Below are 18,537 nucleotides of genomic sequence, written 5' to 3'. Positions count from 1 at the left end.
TATTTGAAGCCCAGCAATGAAACTAAGGAATAAACACGCTGGGATCCATCACTCAGCTAATCCCAGAGTTAGAGGAGTTTCAGAATTTATTCCCCTTTGAGCTCCTGAATGCCATCTGCTCCTGATGTGGTGACATGGCTGCCTGTTTCCAGAGTGTTTGTCATCTGGCAATGACATAGACTCTGCACTTCAACTCCGAGGGAAGTATTTACGTTAAACTTTTAAGGACTCCAAGCGCAAAACGATTGCCCATGAATAGGCAATAGGGATACTTTGAATGGTTACGTGTTGAAACCATATTCCGATGTTCTTTCTTCTTTGGCTTGGCTTCGCGGACGAAGATTTATGGAGGGGGTAAATGTCCACGTCAGCTGCAGGCTCGTTTGTGGCTGACAAGTCCAATGCGGGACAGGCAGACACGGTTGCAGGGGAAAATTGGTGGGTTGGGGTTGGGTGTTGGGTTTTTCCTCCTTTGCCTTTTGTCAGTGAGGTGGGCTCTGCGGTCTTCTTCAAAGGAGGTTGCTGCCCGCCGAACTGTGAGGCGCCAAGATGCACAGTTTGAGGCGATATCAGCCCACTGGCGGTGGTCAATGTGGCAGCAGTTAAAAGTAATACAACATGGCATACTGAGGGTTCCCAGATCAAAGTGATTGCTATAGCATCTCCACTTGTAACACAGGATTCAACGGGGGGTGGGGGGGAGGGGGGGAAACTGGAAGTCCACGATAAGGATGGTTTTTGAATCCAACCCTTCATTAATGCAGGGGCATTAATGCAGGGGCGTGAAAATCTATTTGTCAACCTCTGGCCCAGAGCTTCTGTAAGCAACGACCTTTCCATAAGATGGTGGGGAAAGTGTTGCAAGTTTCAGAGGTTAATGATAGCGGTGAGAATTTCAGCACGCAATCTACCTTTTGTGCCCAACTCCAGTGTTAATGTGTCCATGGGTCTGTGTGCGCTATTGTGGGAATTGCAAAGTTCCATCTCAGTGACTCACTGCCAACCGTGCACCATCACACGATCCATCATTATCAACAATGTCAAGGGAACTGGGGCTAAATGCCACACTTAGATACAAATCCAATAGACCGTTCTGCATCAGCTCCAAGTGATGTTCATTGATATGAATAATATTGAAAAGGCTGTGAGACCCTTGGATAAGGTATTATTGTCAAATAAATGATCAGTTTTAAAATCTTGGAGATTAATGGAAGCAAGTTAATAGTCTTTAAATTATTTCATCATTGCTTTGATGTTTTATGCCCTTGAATTTAACCATAGAATCTATTTACCTTTTCAATCAGATTTCACTTTTCTTTCTCAACACATCTTCCCCTCTCCTCCTTCCTTAAGGACCACTCCATCTGTGACGCCCTCGTCCGCTCATCCCTTTCCATTACATACTCCCCCAGCACCTTCCACTGTAGCCGCAGGAAGTGCTGCCCTTGACACCCCCACCACCCTTTGGGGCCCCAAACAGTCCTTCCAAATGAAGCAATGCTTCACTTGTGTGTCCGCGGAAGTCACCCACATCCAGTGCTCCCGTCGTGGCCTTCTCTACATCGGAGAGACTGGACGCATGAGACTGGACTGGGAGATCGCTTCGCTGAACACTTTTGCTCTGTCCGCATCAGTGACAGGGACCTCCCAGTGGCTAACCATTTAAATTCCACACCCTCCCCCCCCAATGTTGACACATCTGTCTATGGCCTCATGCATTGTCCAATCAAGACCACCCATACATTGGAGGAGCAACAATATTCTGGATGGTATTAACATCTACTCCAGTTTCTGCAAGCCTACTCCCATTCTCCCTCCTTCCCCATTCCCTTTGTCTTCTTTCCTCCAGCTCTCCACCCCCATCTCTCTCCATTCACAGAGTCACTCCCCCCCACCCTGCTCTCTGCAGCCCCCCCACCCTCTGCACCCCCCCCACCCACAAAGCTTCTGGTGTACCCTCCCTCCCTTATCCAACTATTATTTCTTGCCTGTGAGACCGTGCCCTCCCCTGCCCCTCCCACCCCAATCATACCTTTATGAAGGGATCAAGCCTGAAATATTGGTTATTATATCTTTGCTACTGTTTGACCTGCTGAGTTTCTCCATTTTTGTGTTTTTACTTCAGCCACGTGTTTTACTTCCTTTGCTTTTTCTTTCCCAGTTCTGACTTTTTTTCCAGTATTTGTATTCACGAGTGTTTGTTCATGAGTGTATTTGTGTTCACGAGTGTTTGTTCTTGAAATCCTTCCTCCTTTTCTGCAATGTGTTACATTATCCAGACCTACCTGCCTCTCCTTTTTGTTTATTGATCTTCATGTTTCTCTCATTTTTAATTCTACATTTTGGATACGGGAAGGACACAAGTGCAAACAAGCAGCTCTGCAATGACTCCATTTTATCTGTGGAAGGTCTGTATATCTGCATTTCCATAGTTTCTGCTCTGTTCTCTTCAGAGTCTTGCTGGTCGAGGGACACCGCTCTCCTTCCCAAACTTCTTTGCATGGAACTGCTTCTGTCAGCTTTCTAACCATTCCCTGAACTCTCATCAGTTATAATGTAGCATTTGCACCAAAATATCTCATGCATTTATAAAAATTCAACACAAACATCCATGTTTTGCCGACAGGAGAAATAACATCATCTAGGTTGTGGAATGGATGCGGAAGGGATGTTTCCAATGGTGGGAGAGTCCATGGTTCGAGGATAATAGGCAAACCATTTAGAACCGAGATGAAAAGGAATTTCTTTACCCAGAGGGTGGTGAATCTGGAATTCATTGCCACAGAGAGCAGTAGAGGCAGGTTCATTGAATATATTTAAGAGGGAATTAGATATATTTCTTCAGTATATGGGAATTAGGGGTTACGGAGAGAAGGCGGGGACAGGGTACTGAACTTTAAGATCAGCCATGATCTTGTTGAGTGGCGGAGCAGGCTCGAATGGCTGAATGACCTACTCCTGCTCCTATCTTCTATGTTCTGAGGCAGTTTTTAATCCCTGCTGATTTACCACGTTGGAAAGGATGTCCTATAACCAGTTGAATGATGAACTGTGTCCATCATTTTGGTGTTTATTTATCCATTTATTTCTGTTTCTCTCTTCTGCAGGTCAATTGTTCTTGTTGGTTCAAGAGATGATTTGGGCTGGCCACTTACCTATGTGTCTTCAGCTTTTCTCAGATTTGGTGCACCAAAGCCTATCAAATTTTTCATGGAAGGTGATGTTTCAATGTTCTCCATTGAAAACCAAAATTAAGTATATTGGTTACAATGAAAAGGAAGTGAATGGCGAATTGATTAAGTTAGATTGGCAAATGTTACTTAAAGGATTAACTGTAGAAAGACAATGGCAAGCATTTAAGGATCACCTGGATGAAATACAGCGTTTGTTCATCCCGGTATGGAAAAAGAATAACTCAAGGAGGGTAGTACATCCTTGGATAACAAGGGAAATCAGGGAGAGTGTAAAGAGGAAGCGTATAGACTAGCCAGGAAAGGCAGAATACCAGAGGATTGGGAGAAATTCAGAGTTTTCCAGAGGAAGACAAAGAGATTAATCAGGAAAGGCAAAAGAGATTATGAGAGAAAGTTGGCAGGGAACATAAAAAATGACTGCAAAAGTTTTTATAGATATGTAAAGAGAAAGAGACTAGTAAAGACAAATGTGGGTCCCTTGCAGTCAGAAAAAGGTGAATTGGTCATGGGGAACAAGGACATGGCAGACCAATTAAATAACTACTTTAGTTCGGTCTTCATTAGGGAAAATATGAATAATCTTCAGGAAATAATAGGGGACCATGGGGCTAATGTGACGGAAGGACTTGGGAAAATAAGTGTAAGTTATGAGGTTGTGTTGGATAAATTGAAGGGATTAAAGGCAGACAAGTCCCCAGGACCAGATGGTCTGCATCCCAGAGTGCTAAAGGAAGTGGCCCATGAAATAGTGGATGCATTGTTGATAATTTTTCAAAACTCTAGATTCTGGAGTAGTTCCTGAGGACTGGAGGGTGGCTAATGTAACTCCACTTAGAAATCAGAGAAATCAGGGAATTATAGACCGGTTAGCTTGACATCGGTAGTGGGGAAAATGTTAGAGTCAGTTATTAAAGATGTGATTGCGGCACATCTGGAAAGTGGTGAATTCATTGGTTAGAGCAGCATGGTTTTATGAAGGGAAAATCATATCTAACTAATCTTATTGAATTTTTTGAGGATGTAACTAGTAGAGTGGATAGGGGAGAACCAGTAGTTGTGGTTACCTGGATTTTCAGAAGGCTTTTGATAAGGTCCCACAAACTTAAGGTACACGGTATAGGGGATATGCTATTGAGGTGGATAGAGAATTGGTTGACAGATAGGAAGCAAAGGGTAGGAATAAACGGATACTTTTCGGAATGGCAGTCAGTTACTTGTGGGGTACCACAAGGCTCAGTGCTGGGACTCCAGATATTTACGATATATATTAATAATTTAGATGAGGAAATAGAAAACAGTATTTCCAAGTTTGCAGACGACACGAAGCTGGGTGGGATTGTAAGCTGTGTAGAGGCTGTTAAGAGTGTGCAGGGTGACTTGGACAGGTTGGGTGAGTGGGCAAATGCATGGCAGATGCAATATAATGTGGATAAGTGTGTGGTTATCCATTTTAGAGGAAAGAATGGGAGGGCTGAGTACTATCTTAATCTTATCCAATTAGGAAAAGGGGAGATGCAAAGAGACCTGGGTTCTGCTGTGCATCAGTCATTAAAAGTGGGCAGGCAGGTGCAGCAAGCAGTAAAAAGGAGAATGGTATGTTGGCGTTCATATCAAGAGGATTCGAGTTCAGAAGCAGAGAGGTATTGATGCAGTTGTATAGGACCTTGGTGAGACCTCACCTGGAGTATTATGTTCAGTTTTGGTCTCCTTATCTGAGGAAGGACATCACTGCCATGGAGAGAGTGCAGAAAAGGTTGAGCAGATTGATACCAGGGATGGCGGGACTTGCATATGAAGAAAGGCTAGAACGATTGGGCTTGTACTCGCTGGAGTTTAGATGATTAAGAGGAGATTTAATAGAAACATTCAAAATTCTTAAAGGATTTGACAGGCTAGATGCAGGAAGATTGTTCCCAATGTTGAGTGAGTCTAGAACCAGGGGTCATAGTTTAAGAATAAAGGGGAAGTCCTTTAGGACTGAGATGAGGAAGAATTTTTTTCACTCAGAGTGTGGTGAATTTATGAATTCTCTGCCACAGGAAGTGATTGAGGCCGGTTCCATAGCTATATTTAAGAGAGAGTTTGATTTAGTACTTGTGACTAGGGGAATCAGGGGGTATGGAGAGAGAGCTGGAACAGGGTACTGAGTGGATGATCAGCCATGATCAAAATGAATGGGGGTGCAAGCTTGAAGGGCCAAATGGCCTACTCCTACACCTATTTTCTATGTTTCTATGAATAATTAACAGGAATGATCAATATTGGAAATGTAGTGGGAACGAATCCTTGAGATTCAAGGGCTGATTATGAAAATCGTTCACAATTCCTTTATTGCCCTGAAATAAAGATTGTGCAATATTCCATGGAATTTTTGCTTTCTTCTGCCATAAAGCAGATAGATTGGCCACTGGCAGAAATTGCCTGAGGCGTCCCTTACAGACAGAGAAAGAGAAGCAAAAGAAATGTCCGTGAATTTGCTGTGGTAACATTTATAATAATATTTGCTGATTTGTCACTTATCAGAATGTTGTGATTTCCATGCATTCAATTAACATCAACTCCAGAAACCTCCTCTCAATGCTGAGAGCAGAGAAATTCATAATGTTTTGTTCCTGTTTGAAATGTGTAGCAGAAAGGGAATTACATGACAATACATAAATGCAACGTTAGCCCAAAGATTTTGGCAAATAACAGAATCATTCAAAAAGATGTAATTTCTGTCCATCTATTAACATAAATATTACTTAACATGCATTATTTATCAATGACGAATGTATGCTTTCTGCGGGAAATAAATTAAACAAACTGGCATGAAATCAAAAGTCTGACAATTATAAAAGCCTGCAATTAGTTGCCACTTCTGAATTAATTTTTGCTTGTCAGTATGTTGGCATGGATGCATACGAATAGCTAGTTGCCTGTGCCAATTGCATAGAAGATTAATAAGGAGTTAAGTATTGCACATGGAATTGTGGATGGAAAATCAAGCAGGTACTGTTCCAGGGAAGCAGCCCAGACTGTCGGGCCTATACTCTGAATTGTCCTCACTGTTACCCCCACCCGTTCACCCCGTGTCATTTCCCCCCACCCACGTGCCCCTGTGTGGTTCCCCCACCCGTTTCCCCTGCACCGCTCTTCCCGTGCCATCCTGCTCATCCCCATGCCACTCACTCCCACCGACTCAGCTCTCCCACGCCATTCCCCCAGCAACCACCGCTATGCCCCCCCCACCCTGCCATTCCCTCACCTGTCTCCATGTCTGCACCATTTGATCACCAATGGTATTCTACTGCCTTGCGGAAGGAGCCTGGCTAAAACAATATTTTCATTTTGTTTAAAAAGTAGCATTTAAATTTGAAGTGCTTTGGTGCTATCTTTAATTGATCAGAAGTACCTTTAATTATCCTTCAGGTAATCTTTCCAGAAATGTTTAAATCAATGCGTTGAACCTTGGTGTCTGGAAGCACATCAAAGTGATTCATATAAGCCATTGGCTGTGTGTAGGGAAACAAAAATCTGGAATCATTTAAGAGACCAGTTGGATACTGTGAAAGGGTAAATAAAAAAATATATTATGTATGTAGTTGAATATAATTTGGCTCCATGGTCAGAACGATTTTTGCTTGCGCTTCTGAAAACTCCACGGCTCGACAGACACTTTGCAGTCCAAAAGTACCTGGCAAAGAGATTTCTCACCCTTGCCATGAGCCACTGAATTGTACTCTTTTGCCTTTCTTGCATTTAGGCTGTGTTCATACATTTTTAAGTTAATATATTTTTCAATATTACTGTGAATGTGTTGTTTTTAAACAAGTAATCACTAATACTGAACGCTGCTTACGTCTTATTTACACAGCTTGCATCAAAGCATTTGAAAGACCAAAATTAACAATGAACTGTTCCTTTCTGATTTTAGGTAGTTTTGCTATGTTAGGATTCAAGGGCCACCCGAAGCCAGCATGGATTAAAATTCTAAGCCACAGTGTTGGGCAGCCAGCTGCATCTCTGCAGCAATATGTTCCACTGAAGCTCCACGAATACGGCTGTCCAGGGAAAGTGAAGGAAAATCGGAGAGATTTAAAGTTATTCCAAGAATTATTATTATCTCCAGTCTAGTTCAAAACAGCAAGAAAGAGAGAGAATTTGTTGAAATGCTGAGAATTTCATTTTTTGTATAATTTCCATAAATAAATACTATGCATGTGTGCAATGAGTGAATGGTCTTACTTGAAGGTAAATTAACTTGATGTAATAAAGTGTGTGAAGATGAATATAAAATGCTATTGTTGTTAGTTTCTTCTATCTACAGACAGAAGCTTTTGCTCTAAACAAGGAACAGCTTCCACATAGTGAGCAAATGATGTAATTCTGTCACCAAACGAGAAGTATTCACGCTCTTGTTCTTTAGAGATGCAATTACTTTCTAACTTTCGGATTGCAAAATACTCAGCTGTGCACATTTTCTTCTCTACCTGAGTACGTCGAAATAAATCTTGCATTGTTCGTGAGAATGCCCAGAATTATAAATAAGTAGAACTAACTGTTTATGTATCGTAAGTGGTACTAATAACCTGCCGGCGTTCACAACATCTGGCATAGAATGAGCAAGGAGGGCATGTAAGCTACTTTACCGCATAGACTGTTTTTTATTGGATTTGCAATTACTATAGGTCACGTAGAGGGAACTTCTCACAAATAGAGATGTGGAAATAAAAAAGGAGCTGGGTTTTTTAAAATGTTACTGTAATTGCGGTGGTGAGATGTGAAGTTTGGGTGTCATGTATAGAAGTGGAATATAACACCGTTATGAGCAGTATTGCATGAATGTTACCATTAGTGTAATGTGTCTGGACCTTTTGATGCATTCACAGTTGGCAGATTTGCTTTCTGGGAAGTTTTGTATGTTAAAGATGCATTCAGAGATGTGCATTGAAAGCTGGGGGGAAAAAAAATTTGGATAAATGACACAAATGAAATGAAGTGTTGAATTAAATTTGTAACTTGTCTCAGTATAAACATCGAGTTTAACTGCACCAAAGAAGCTTGGCTAAAATTATTTTGTTCACTCCTCAATGTTGCTCTGGTTACAGATTCATAGAGAGATAAATCACAACATTGGCCCTTCAGTCCATTGATCCTACATTAATTCCATTTATTATTCTCCCCTCCTTCTTGTCAACTCATCCCAGATTCTAGCACTTGCCTATAATACTGGGAGCCATTTGGAGAGGCCAGATAGCCTAACGTGTTTTGGGAATCTGATTCGAAACACAGTTTCATGGTCATTTAGAGCAAGAGGTTAGCAAGCACAATGGTGTTTTGTAAGCAAGTGTTTATTTCCATGGCATCAATGTAAGTAATTTTTCCCAAGCTCTTACAAACAACACTGTCAAAAAAAGTTGTCAGATTTAGCAGTATTTTGTTGAGATTTGAATAACCTTTACCTTGGGTGAGAGTAAGGGCTAAACCTAATTGTTCAACTATGACTGCATGGGAAAACGATCTTTGTACAGTAAAGATGTTGGCCAAAGGTAGAGAGTATAATTGTTGCAAATAGATTTTTAGAAGCTGAAAATTCCAATTCTGCTTTTGGAAGCCACAGGAATATTAAAAACATCACAAGTCCTTAAAGTCTGTAAACATTGTATGCAAACTTTTCATCTGTTTGAGAGTAGGTGAATTAATGAGAGACTAAAGGTTTTCTTTGATCGTTTTGCCCCACTGACAAGGTAGCCTGAGGGGCTCTTTCCCTCAAACATCAAGGGGAAACAGATTACTTTGGCTCTCCCCGTGGATATGCAGTGGGCAGCCCCCGCACCCTGTGTCCGGTTCTAAACTTTGGTTCCACCTCTGTGGAGTTCACACATTCTCCGTGACTGCATGGGTTTCCTCCAGGTTCTCTGGATTCCTCCTGCATCCCAAAGATGTGCTTTTGGCTGCAGCGGTTAGCGCATCGCCTTTACAATGCCAGCGATCGGATCCTGACCGAGGTTCAAATCCCGCGCTGTCTGTAAGGAGTATGTACATTCTGCTTGGGTTTTCCCCGGGGGCTCCGGTTTCCTCCCACCATTCAAAAATGTACCGGGGGTGAGGGTTAATTAGGTGTAAATTGGGTGGAATAGACTCATGGGCCGAAATGGCCTGTTATCGTGCTGCATGTCTAAATTAAAAAAATTAAATGGTCATTGTAAGTGAATGGCAGAATCTGGGGTAAATTAATGAGAGTGTGAATGGCATAAAACTGGGATCAGTGTGGGATTCGCCTAATTAGTGACATGGACTTGGATGGCCAATGAGCAAATTTAAGTACTGTGTTTTGTGACTCCAAGGTTAACATTATAGTCTAGAAATATGATGCTACTTAACCTCGGGCATGAAAAATATGAAATGGTACCTTCTCTGGAAACTAATGGATCTCATCAAATAGTTGGAGATACTGTTGGCCAGATTCATTGCAACGTTGGAAGTATCTGAAGTACTTGGTCTGTTTAAAAACCACATTAAAATCTACTGATGTGAATTCACAGACTTTGTATGGGCCAGGTTTCAAGTTGATTCTTCCCATGCTGTGTTCAGATTCTTCCAATGCCTGTTAAATGATTAGGAGTCAATTATGTTTACTCCGATAGTTTTCCACCATTTCGTACAATTCAAGTGCTTTAAGCACATGTGCTAGAGAAACCCAGCAGGTCGAACAGCATCCATAGGAAGTAAAAGGTCACAAAGGTTTTGTTTTTGTTTAACTGTATAATTCAAGAGTTCTCCTCCTAAAATATATGTCAGTCTGTCTTAGAATTAAAGTTTTGAACAAATCTGAAGTTGACTACACGCTGACTTGTGTTCCTTCAGGTAAAATAAAAACACTTCCTGATCTCATCTGCCTGTCTGCCTTCCCCCATCCAACCAGCAAAATAAAATTAAATGTTTACATCCTTCATGGGTTGCACCGTTGGTTTAGCGGTTAGCGCAACACTGTTACAGTGCCAGCTATAGGTTCGAGTCCTACGCTATCTGTAAGGAGCTTGTACATTCTCCCCGTGTGGGTTTTCTCCGGGGACTCTGGTTTCCTTCCTCCGTTCAAAACATATCAGGAATTGTGGATTAATTGGGCAGCAGGAGCTGGTGGGCCAAATTGCCCCTATTACCAGGCTGTATGTCTAAATTTAAAATTGAAATTGAAATTCATGGCCAATGCTCCCTCTTCAAGAATCTGCTCCAAATTACCCATCCAAAACTTCTTCTTCCCCCGCTCCATAAAGCCAATGCTTCTGCATCTTCCTGTCTGCCAGCTAAAACTTGCCCCTGCTGAACTTGTGATCACAGATGCTGCCTGGACTATGGAGTATTGTCAGCAATTTTTTTAAATATCATATTTCCCATCATCTTAGTTTGATTTTACTTTCTAATTATGAAATTGGTGACAAGTTCACATCAGCAATATTGTGTATAATTCTGGTCTCCTAACGAAAGGTCGAAAGTGCACAAAAAGTCCAATTTGATTCCAGAGATGGTGGGTTTATCGCGGAGGAGAGATTAAGCAAACTGCCGCTAAATACTTTTGAGTTTAGATGATGGACAATAAGGCGTTAGGAATTGTCTTCTTGGTCCAAAATGTACCTACGTCTACTTGGAAATTTCATTCAAACGTGCACATAATTTTATGGGGCTTGACCAGCTAGTCAGTGGTTCTCAACCTTTTTCTTTCCACGCACATCCCACTTTAAGTAATCTCTACGTCACCAGTGCTCTGTGATTAGTAAGGGATTGTTTCAGGTGGGATGTGAGTGGGAAGAAAAACTTTGAAACTACTGTTTTAATTGTACCTAATTGACTCGTTGTGTGCACGGTTTTAGAACTCCAAAGGAAATGGGCCAACGACAATTTTTCTCAAGCAAAATATTTCAGTAACAATTGGGTCTAGAGCAGTGGTTCTCAACCTTCCCTTCCTACTCACATCCCTCTTTAAGTAATCCCTTACTAATCACAGAGCACTGATAGCATATAGGGATTACTTAAGGTGGGATGTGAGTGGAAACCACTGAGTTAGATTGAGGTTCATTATTTTCCTCAAGACATTCAGGACAGAGTTGGGAGTAAATTTAGACAACAAATAAAGTTGCAGATGCTGCATTTGGAAACAAAAATATCTGAGTTCTGCATGTGTTGCTTGTCTAGCTGAGTTGTTCCAGGATTTTCTGGTCTTCTTCACCCAGAGATTCTCTCACCAAGAGGGCCACTGGCTCCCAGTCATTGAGTATATTCGACAGATTTTGAGGGAGGAGGTTAGGGCGAGAATGTGGTGGTGAAGGAAAAGATGGTCCATAGTGGTGGAGAGGGGATTGAGGAATGGAAGAACTTGGCCCTGCTAACTTATTATCTGATGGAATTCACTGGCCAGATTTAGTTGTAGAGGTAGGTTCATTTGGAGAATTCAAACACCTGCTGGGCAAGGGACTGAGAGGAAAGAATTTGAAAGGCTTTGCAGTAAGTTGTGGGGAGAGGGAAGTTGAAAGCAGTTAGATCACAGACTAGAAGGGTAAAAGGGCCATTTTAGATCACAGACTAGAAGGGTAAAAGGGCCATTTTCCATTGCTGTCTCTCATTGAAAGTCTCTGGGGGGAGCCCATCTGTCACCACACTGGATGTCACGTGGAGTCCACAGGTGGACACCCCGCTCACTGAGGTTAACGACCCCATTTCTGTGCCAGACAGAAGTAGTATCTCCAGATTTTTCAATGGAGATCCTAGGCCTTCAGGTTAGAAGGCAAAGAGGAAGTTAACGTTTTTAATCATTTTGCTAGAATTGCATTAAATTGTGATGTGTTTAAATTAATCAAAAGTAATTTTCATCATTTTCAATTATTTTCAAATGTCTCTCTGAAGTTTATAGTCCTAAATCACAGCTTTAAAAAGAGATGATGCTTTTTTTTTGCTGAGGGTGGGGTAGGCCTGTAAGAGAAGCTTTCTGTTTCTGTCTTGGGTAAGTTTACGTGACTCTGGGTGACAGATCTGGCTCTGTCTGCAATTGTTTACACAATGTGCAACACCCAAACATGATGGAAAAACTCAGCAGGTCGTGGAGCATCCCTAGGTAGTCAAGGGGAAGCGATGTTGTTTTGGATGCCTGCTGAGCTTCTCCAGCACAGTTGCGTGTTGCACTCAACCCCAGCAATTTCTTTGGTGGAACTGTTTCCAAAACGTACTGCCTTTTAAAAACTAGTGCCAGAGCATTTAGTACAGCAGTACTAAACCAAATCTGCAATTAGAATTCTGCTTCCCCTTGAACAGGGTTTAGATGATTCGAAGGTAAATTTATGATGAACACTGTCCTACTTTTGAAGGACTTTGGCTCTGTGAATGTACACACTAAGAAATGTTTCTGCTTGGTTGTAGGAGAGAGTGCAGCTTACATTCCATCTATAAAGCAGCGCAGACTTTTGTGTTATTGTTAGTCTGCCTTATACCTGATGTATTTATGGTTTTGAGGAAACTGAATTTTACATTTTACAAACCTCTTGACCTTCAAAATAAGAAATAAATTCACATGGAGCGCAGATGCTTTGTTTGAGATCCAGACCTGCACATATATCATCATCTGGCTGGTATTATCGTGTTGTCCTCTGGACTTTGCTGTGTTCTGCTCCCTTTCATAATGTTCTGTTGAGGTTTTCCCATCTTCCGCGTGAAGGATAACTCAAAATCACCTATTTAGTTGATTCCTTGTTTGGTGATTATACAGGACAAGATGAGGATCCTGTTTGAGTGAATTGCGTGGCATTGACAACCTCTTTCTAAATTTTGATGGATCTGCAAAGAAACCAGTGGATCAAGAAGAAAGATGGTGTTTACTAAGGTGACGAGCTGAGAGCTTACTCTTTAAAACGAGTGAGGTTTCAAGTTTGTTTTATTGGCGAAAGGTGTGAGGTGTATAACCTCTCTGGGTCCTTCATGCAAAGCCTCAATCAGAAGGTGGTTTTGTTTTTGCCTGCGTTTTCTGACAAGACATACTGCAGCTGGACTTTCCATAATATAATTGAGAGTCACTCAGTGAACTTACAGGCACCTTTGAAACTGAGCAGAAAATTATAAATGTTTTGAACATTCAAAGCTGCCTGAAACAGCCATTGAAAAATCGTGTTTCTGTTTTTGATTGTTTTCATGCAGAAGTTTGGACGTGAACAAACTCCTTATGACCCAGCATTCAATGGGTTGTGGAAGCAGGAGAAATGCGAGGATGATAATGAGAATGGATCTGCTCTGGAATATTGGGTGCCTACTCACCCTCAATCTCCCTATGTTGTCTGCAGGTATGTGGCCAATTGAAATATTCAGAGCAAATGTGACTCTAGTGATTGGTGAGGTATGTTGCCAACAGATTGAATTGTTTCGTGCTGTTTTTTAAAAAAATTACAAGGGATGAAAGTTGATGCTTTTGGAAGGAAAGCACCCACACAACTATGATTCATGTTCAAGATGTTGATGGAAAGAGAGCAGAGAAGATTTGCAAGGACATTGCCAGGACTTGAGCAACTGAGTTGCAGGGAAAGGTTAAACAGGTTAGGACTTTATTCCTTGGAGTGTAGAAGAATGAGGGAAGATTTGATCGAGGTCGAAAAAATTCTGAGGGGTATTGCAGTGCGCTGTCGTACAGAAAAGCAAACACAAAACTTAAAGACTGATCGACAGGCTTTATTCCACTTAAAGTCCCTGCTGCAGTTAGCTGTAGCTTCGAGTGACTGACCTCGAGGGGCTTACATCCCAGTGGATGATTGGCAGCTGACCTAGTAGGGCTTGGTCCATTCAGGTCAGCTGATTGACAGCCGGCCAGGTGATGTCTTCTCCTCCAGTGATCTTCCTGTAGATACACAAGTCGCCCCCTGCAGTCGGTTAGCGGTGTAAATGCAATTGGGCTTTTTCCACTGTGGTCATGGGTGAAAGGGGAAATATTTAAAGGGATCATTAGGGGGAACTTCTTCGTGCTGCAGTGGTGAGAGTGTGGAACAAGCTGCCGGCTGAAGTGGTGAACGCAGTCTTCATTTTGACATTTAATAAAAATTAGGTTAGGTGCATGGCAGGAGAGCTATGATCCGGATGCAGGTCAGTGGGACTAGGTCAAATAATAAATCAGTACAAACTAGATGGGCTGAAGGGCCTGCTTCTGCACTGTCATTTTCTATGATATTTCCGGAAATTCTGGAGATGATGCTGGTTTTGCAGTTGGGCATTATGCGACACCATTATCTGAGTATGGCCAGCAGAAACTGGATCACGTTTTTGTGCTTCACTAAAACCTTTGGCCCCTCACAAAGAAACATGTCTGCAGGCTTATACATTGCAACTTGTAATTTTGGAGGGCCACTTGTACAATGGATGCACATTTATGCCGTCAGTTGTAGAACACCATGCCTGCGATTTGAGAAGCTCCTGCTAGTGAATTCCGTGAATACACTAACATGGTAATTTCTAGCAATGTGGGTGCTTCTGTTGGGTGTGGATTGACTTGGATGTTTACACAACTATTGGAAAAAGGTCAGATCACCAAAAGCCTGAGGAAGGAAAAACTTGTGACTGTCATCCAAGTGAGCCCCACCCCTATCTCCAGTTCTCTGAGCAGCAACATATCCAGATGTTATGGCATGAGAGATCTCCGTCCTCTGGGGAGGGCTGCAGCTGTGCTTGGACTGCTAGGCAGATCCATCACTGTCACCTTGAACTTGCTAACCTTTGCATTTGTTGCAGGTATCAGTGGCAATTATGTCACGTCCACTTTTCTCTCAAGGAAAGGGGACCGTCTGTCAACATTTGCTTGAGGATGGAGATTTGTGCTGAGACATGGTTTATAAAGATATATACAAACATTAGAACTAAGTGCACAAGTAACACCCCCCCCCCCACCTTTGAGCTCTTACACCATTTAATAAGATCATGGTTTATAATGATCTCAACTCTACATTCCAACTTGCTCTCACGTCTTAGCAAAAATCTGTTTGTGTGTTCCTTTATATATAAAAAAAACATTCTGCTTCCTCTATCCTTTGTGTAAAAGAGTTCCAAAGGCACGTGATCATTTAAAAGGAGAGAATTTCACCTTCTTTCTGATGCATCTCAGGGCTTCAGGTTTCCATACCTTCGTGAATCAAGTGTGCTATTGCTCTGTGATTGGAAAACCTGACGGAGACCATGAGAAGGAATTGCTTATGGTCAATGGCATTTGTCGAGGTAAGTTGGCATGACCCGGGCGGTCCACCTTGCCAGCTGGGCATCAGTTCCTGTTCAGTCCAGAGGGCATGATTGTGGGGGATGAGGGCAACCCGTACTTCCTTAATATGTGCAATGGAAGTTTCTGTTCCTTCCCAATTTAAAATTTTTAAATGTAGACACACTGCACAGCAGCAGGCCCTTCTGGCCCACGGATCCATGCCACCCAATTAACGTGGCCCCTGTATATTTTTAAGGGTGGGAGCAGCCGGAGGAAACCCACACAGACACAGGGAGAACGTACAAGCTCCTTACAGACAACGTCGGATTTGAATCTGCTTGTAGCATCACGCTAAACGCTAAGTTAGCCGTCCCACCTGAATCTTCCAATGGCAGCACCAACTCTGCTGTGTACGATGCTTTGCTGTTCCTGATCTCGTTTGGGTCAGTGGCATGGGGAGATTTTGTGCCATTGGGATCCACTGAGTTTGCAAAGGCATGTGAAAGAATGTGCTGTCGTGAATGCATGGAGTGGGCAGCTGGAGTTTCCTGCACACACACCTTGAAGGAACATCCACTGCTTTAAGAGGTGCAGGGAATACGGAGGTAAGTCAGGCCCTTTGATCCGCCAGGAGATGAGGCCTCTGTCTTGTCAGTCAGAAGGAGAATCCACTCTTGAGCAGGCTTTAGCCACTTTCAGGTGGCCAGAATACCCCAACGTAAAGCCGCCTAAAATACCCAAATGTGACTGTTGGGAGGTCACCTGAAACTGGAGAACCCTGACCCAAGGAGTACTTACCCAACCTTCCTCGTGTAGGTGTATTCTCCGCTTCCGAGTGCTCCCCCTAGGCACCTGAAAGCAGACGGGACTACGGCCACAGTTGACAGGAGCCAGCTTTTGCTCCACGGTGCCTCTCCCCACTGCGGACCTTTCAGGTGCCAGAACTGCACCTTTAGTGCTGCCACCTGAATGTCGCTTTGCGCACGCCCACAGCCAGCTCCGGAGATGCCACCTGAAAGTGTCTTTTGTGAATAGAAGGTACTCTTCTATTGTGCTTGTTGTAGCCTGCAGAGAAAGATATGGTGCAGTACAATCTTATATAATTATGCAAATAGAAAATGTGGTCAGGAGTTCTTAATTTCATTGTCATGTCAATGCAAGTAGTAAAGAAGAATTCTGTGTTAAAATTAGAATTAATACCCTTAATGAGAATCATACAAATGCACAGCTGTTGTAAGTTGGACTTGGCTGTGCTCCAACAATGCACAAGGTCCGACCTGGCATAACCTGCATCAGCTACCTATATTCACCAGTGACCACTTTCTTGTTGGCCGGTGCTCCTCCCACGCCCCCTACCTCCCTCCACCTTTTTTTATTCAGGCATCTGCCTGACCTTTGACACTCTCAACGAAGGTCTCAGGCCTGAGCCGCCGACTGCCTTTTACTGCGTGACCTTGGCCTTGTTGCAGAGTTTCTCCAGCACGTTTGGTGCACTGTACCGGACCTCAGCACCTGCAGATTTTCTTGCCGACCGATGTTGCAGCTGGCATTGAGGATGAGACAAGTTTCTATTTTTATTTTAATCAGCGTTTTGCCTTTAAGGCCAATGCTGTTACCTAGCCGACTCTGCGGAAACTCCTCACCCTCTCGAATCCCAGTTCCGGTATTTTGGTTTCTATGAGCCAGCCTCCAGTAGGTTTCCCGACGGCAAGTCTCCTCCTCAAAAAACTCAATCAGATTAGGAGATGAGATTTCCCCACATAAAGCAATGTTGACTATCCATAATCAGTCTGTACCCTGACCTGCAAAGGATTTATCCAACACTGTTTGTCCCAAGACATCTAACACCACCACCTTCTTAATGCTAACCTACTTCAAAGTATCAGTGTCACCCTTCCTTAAACTCATTACCATCCTTATTGAATTCAACTGAGCAGTGTTAATTTTGAAACTTGCCCATGTCCCCTAATTTCACTCCATAGATGACCACTTTTGTCCCTACGGGGACCACTCTTTTTCTGGCTGCCCTTTTGTTCTTCATTAGGCTTGTAGATGACTTGGTATTCTCCCTAATCGTGCCTGCCAAAGAGATTTCATGGCCTCTTTTTGCCTTTGACTTTCTTTTTTTTTTAAAAATGCTCTCCAAAATTCTTCGTTCCTCGAGAGACTCCTTCGATTGTAGTTGACTGTCTTTTGCTGATCAATCACCTTTGTCGTCCAAGGTTCCCTGACCTTGCCAGCCTTGCCTTTCACCCCGACTGGAATGTGTTGGCCCTGAACTCTTGCTAACTCTCTAAACCAAGACCGAAGAAACTGCAGGTGCAAGGTTCTCGAGCAAGCAGTGATAGACAGGTCATGCTGCATCTATGGAGAGAAATGGACCGTTTCAATTGTCACCCTTTTAGTGAGATCATGTCCCACCTTTGTCTCACGATAGGATCCTGGCCCAAATGTTGATGGGTCATTTCTCTCCATGGATACTGGCTGTCCTGCTGAGTCAGTTGCTGCTTTAGCGGCACAATACAGGGTGAATAGATTGTTGGAAGCATTGTCCTGTGTGGGCTGTTAAGCTTCAAGTGGTCTCTTGATTGCTTAAACCAGTGGTTCTCAACCTTTTTCTTTTCACTCGCATTCCACTTTAAGTAATCCCTATGCAATCGGTGCTCTGTAATTAGTAAGGGATTGCTTGAGGTGGTGAGTGAATGGGAATAGAGGGTTGAGAACCACTGCTCTAGACCCAATTGTTACTGAACTATTTGGCTTGAGAAAAATTGTTCCCACTTTTGTTTGAGTTTATAGCTTATTTCATCATTTTATTTCTATTGCAGCTTGACGTACATGTTGGTTATAAATCTTTTAATTATCATTGTGTCTGTAATCACATAGTCAAAGCTGCTTCCTTCTGGTAATCTCAGTCTGTTTCCCAATTTATCCTTTAACTAGGCTTTCAATTGATGGTATGCAAACATTGTACCATGAGTTATTCCATATTTGTTCTTCATTTGTTCAAAGGATAATAAATTATTTCACACAACAGAGAGGGCCTACCGTGGACCTCCACCCCCTAAAATGATAGAATGAGAAGAAGACAAAATAAACTGACCCAGTGTGTAAAAGTAGATGACACAATTTTCTTGTTTATTT

The 18,537-nt window shown here is 42.6% G+C and overlaps 2 protein-coding genes across 3 annotated transcripts in view; both read left to right on the top strand.

The window, feature by feature from the left end:
• The window catches only part of LOC138749617 (cell surface hyaluronidase CEMIP2-like), a 97,424-nt gene extending 89,952 nt beyond the window's left edge, over positions 1–7,472 (top strand). Inside the window, exons 18-19 of one of the 2 annotated variants that reach the window (XM_069911253.1) lie at positions 3,108–3,217; positions 7,111–7,472. In XM_069911253.1, coding sequence (XP_069767354.1) covers positions 3,108–3,217; positions 7,111–7,310 — 310 coding nt within the window. In that variant the 3' untranslated portion in view covers positions 7,311–7,472. Of the gene's footprint in view, positions 1–3,107; positions 3,218–7,110 lie in introns of those variants that run through there. The other variant, XR_011348775.1, reaches the window with a different exon arrangement.
• Positions 7,473–13,361: 5,889 nt separating this feature from the next.
• Positions 13,362–18,537, top strand: part of LOC138749907 (cell migration-inducing and hyaluronan-binding protein-like) — a 115,207-nt gene continuing 110,031 nt past the window's right edge. The window contains exon 1 of the mRNA XM_069911947.1: positions 13,362–13,501. Coding sequence (XP_069768048.1) covers positions 13,384–13,501 — 118 coding nt within the window. The 5' untranslated portion in view covers positions 13,362–13,383. The remainder of the gene's footprint in view (positions 13,502–18,537) is intronic.

Source organism: Narcine bancroftii, chromosome 14 (assembly GCF_036971445.1).
Source record: "Narcine bancroftii isolate sNarBan1 chromosome 14, sNarBan1.hap1, whole genome shotgun sequence".
In the NCBI taxonomy this organism is placed as follows: Eukaryota; Metazoa; Chordata; class Chondrichthyes; order Torpediniformes; family Narcinidae; genus Narcine; species Narcine bancroftii.
This window is presented reverse-complemented; position numbering and strand designations above follow the sequence as displayed.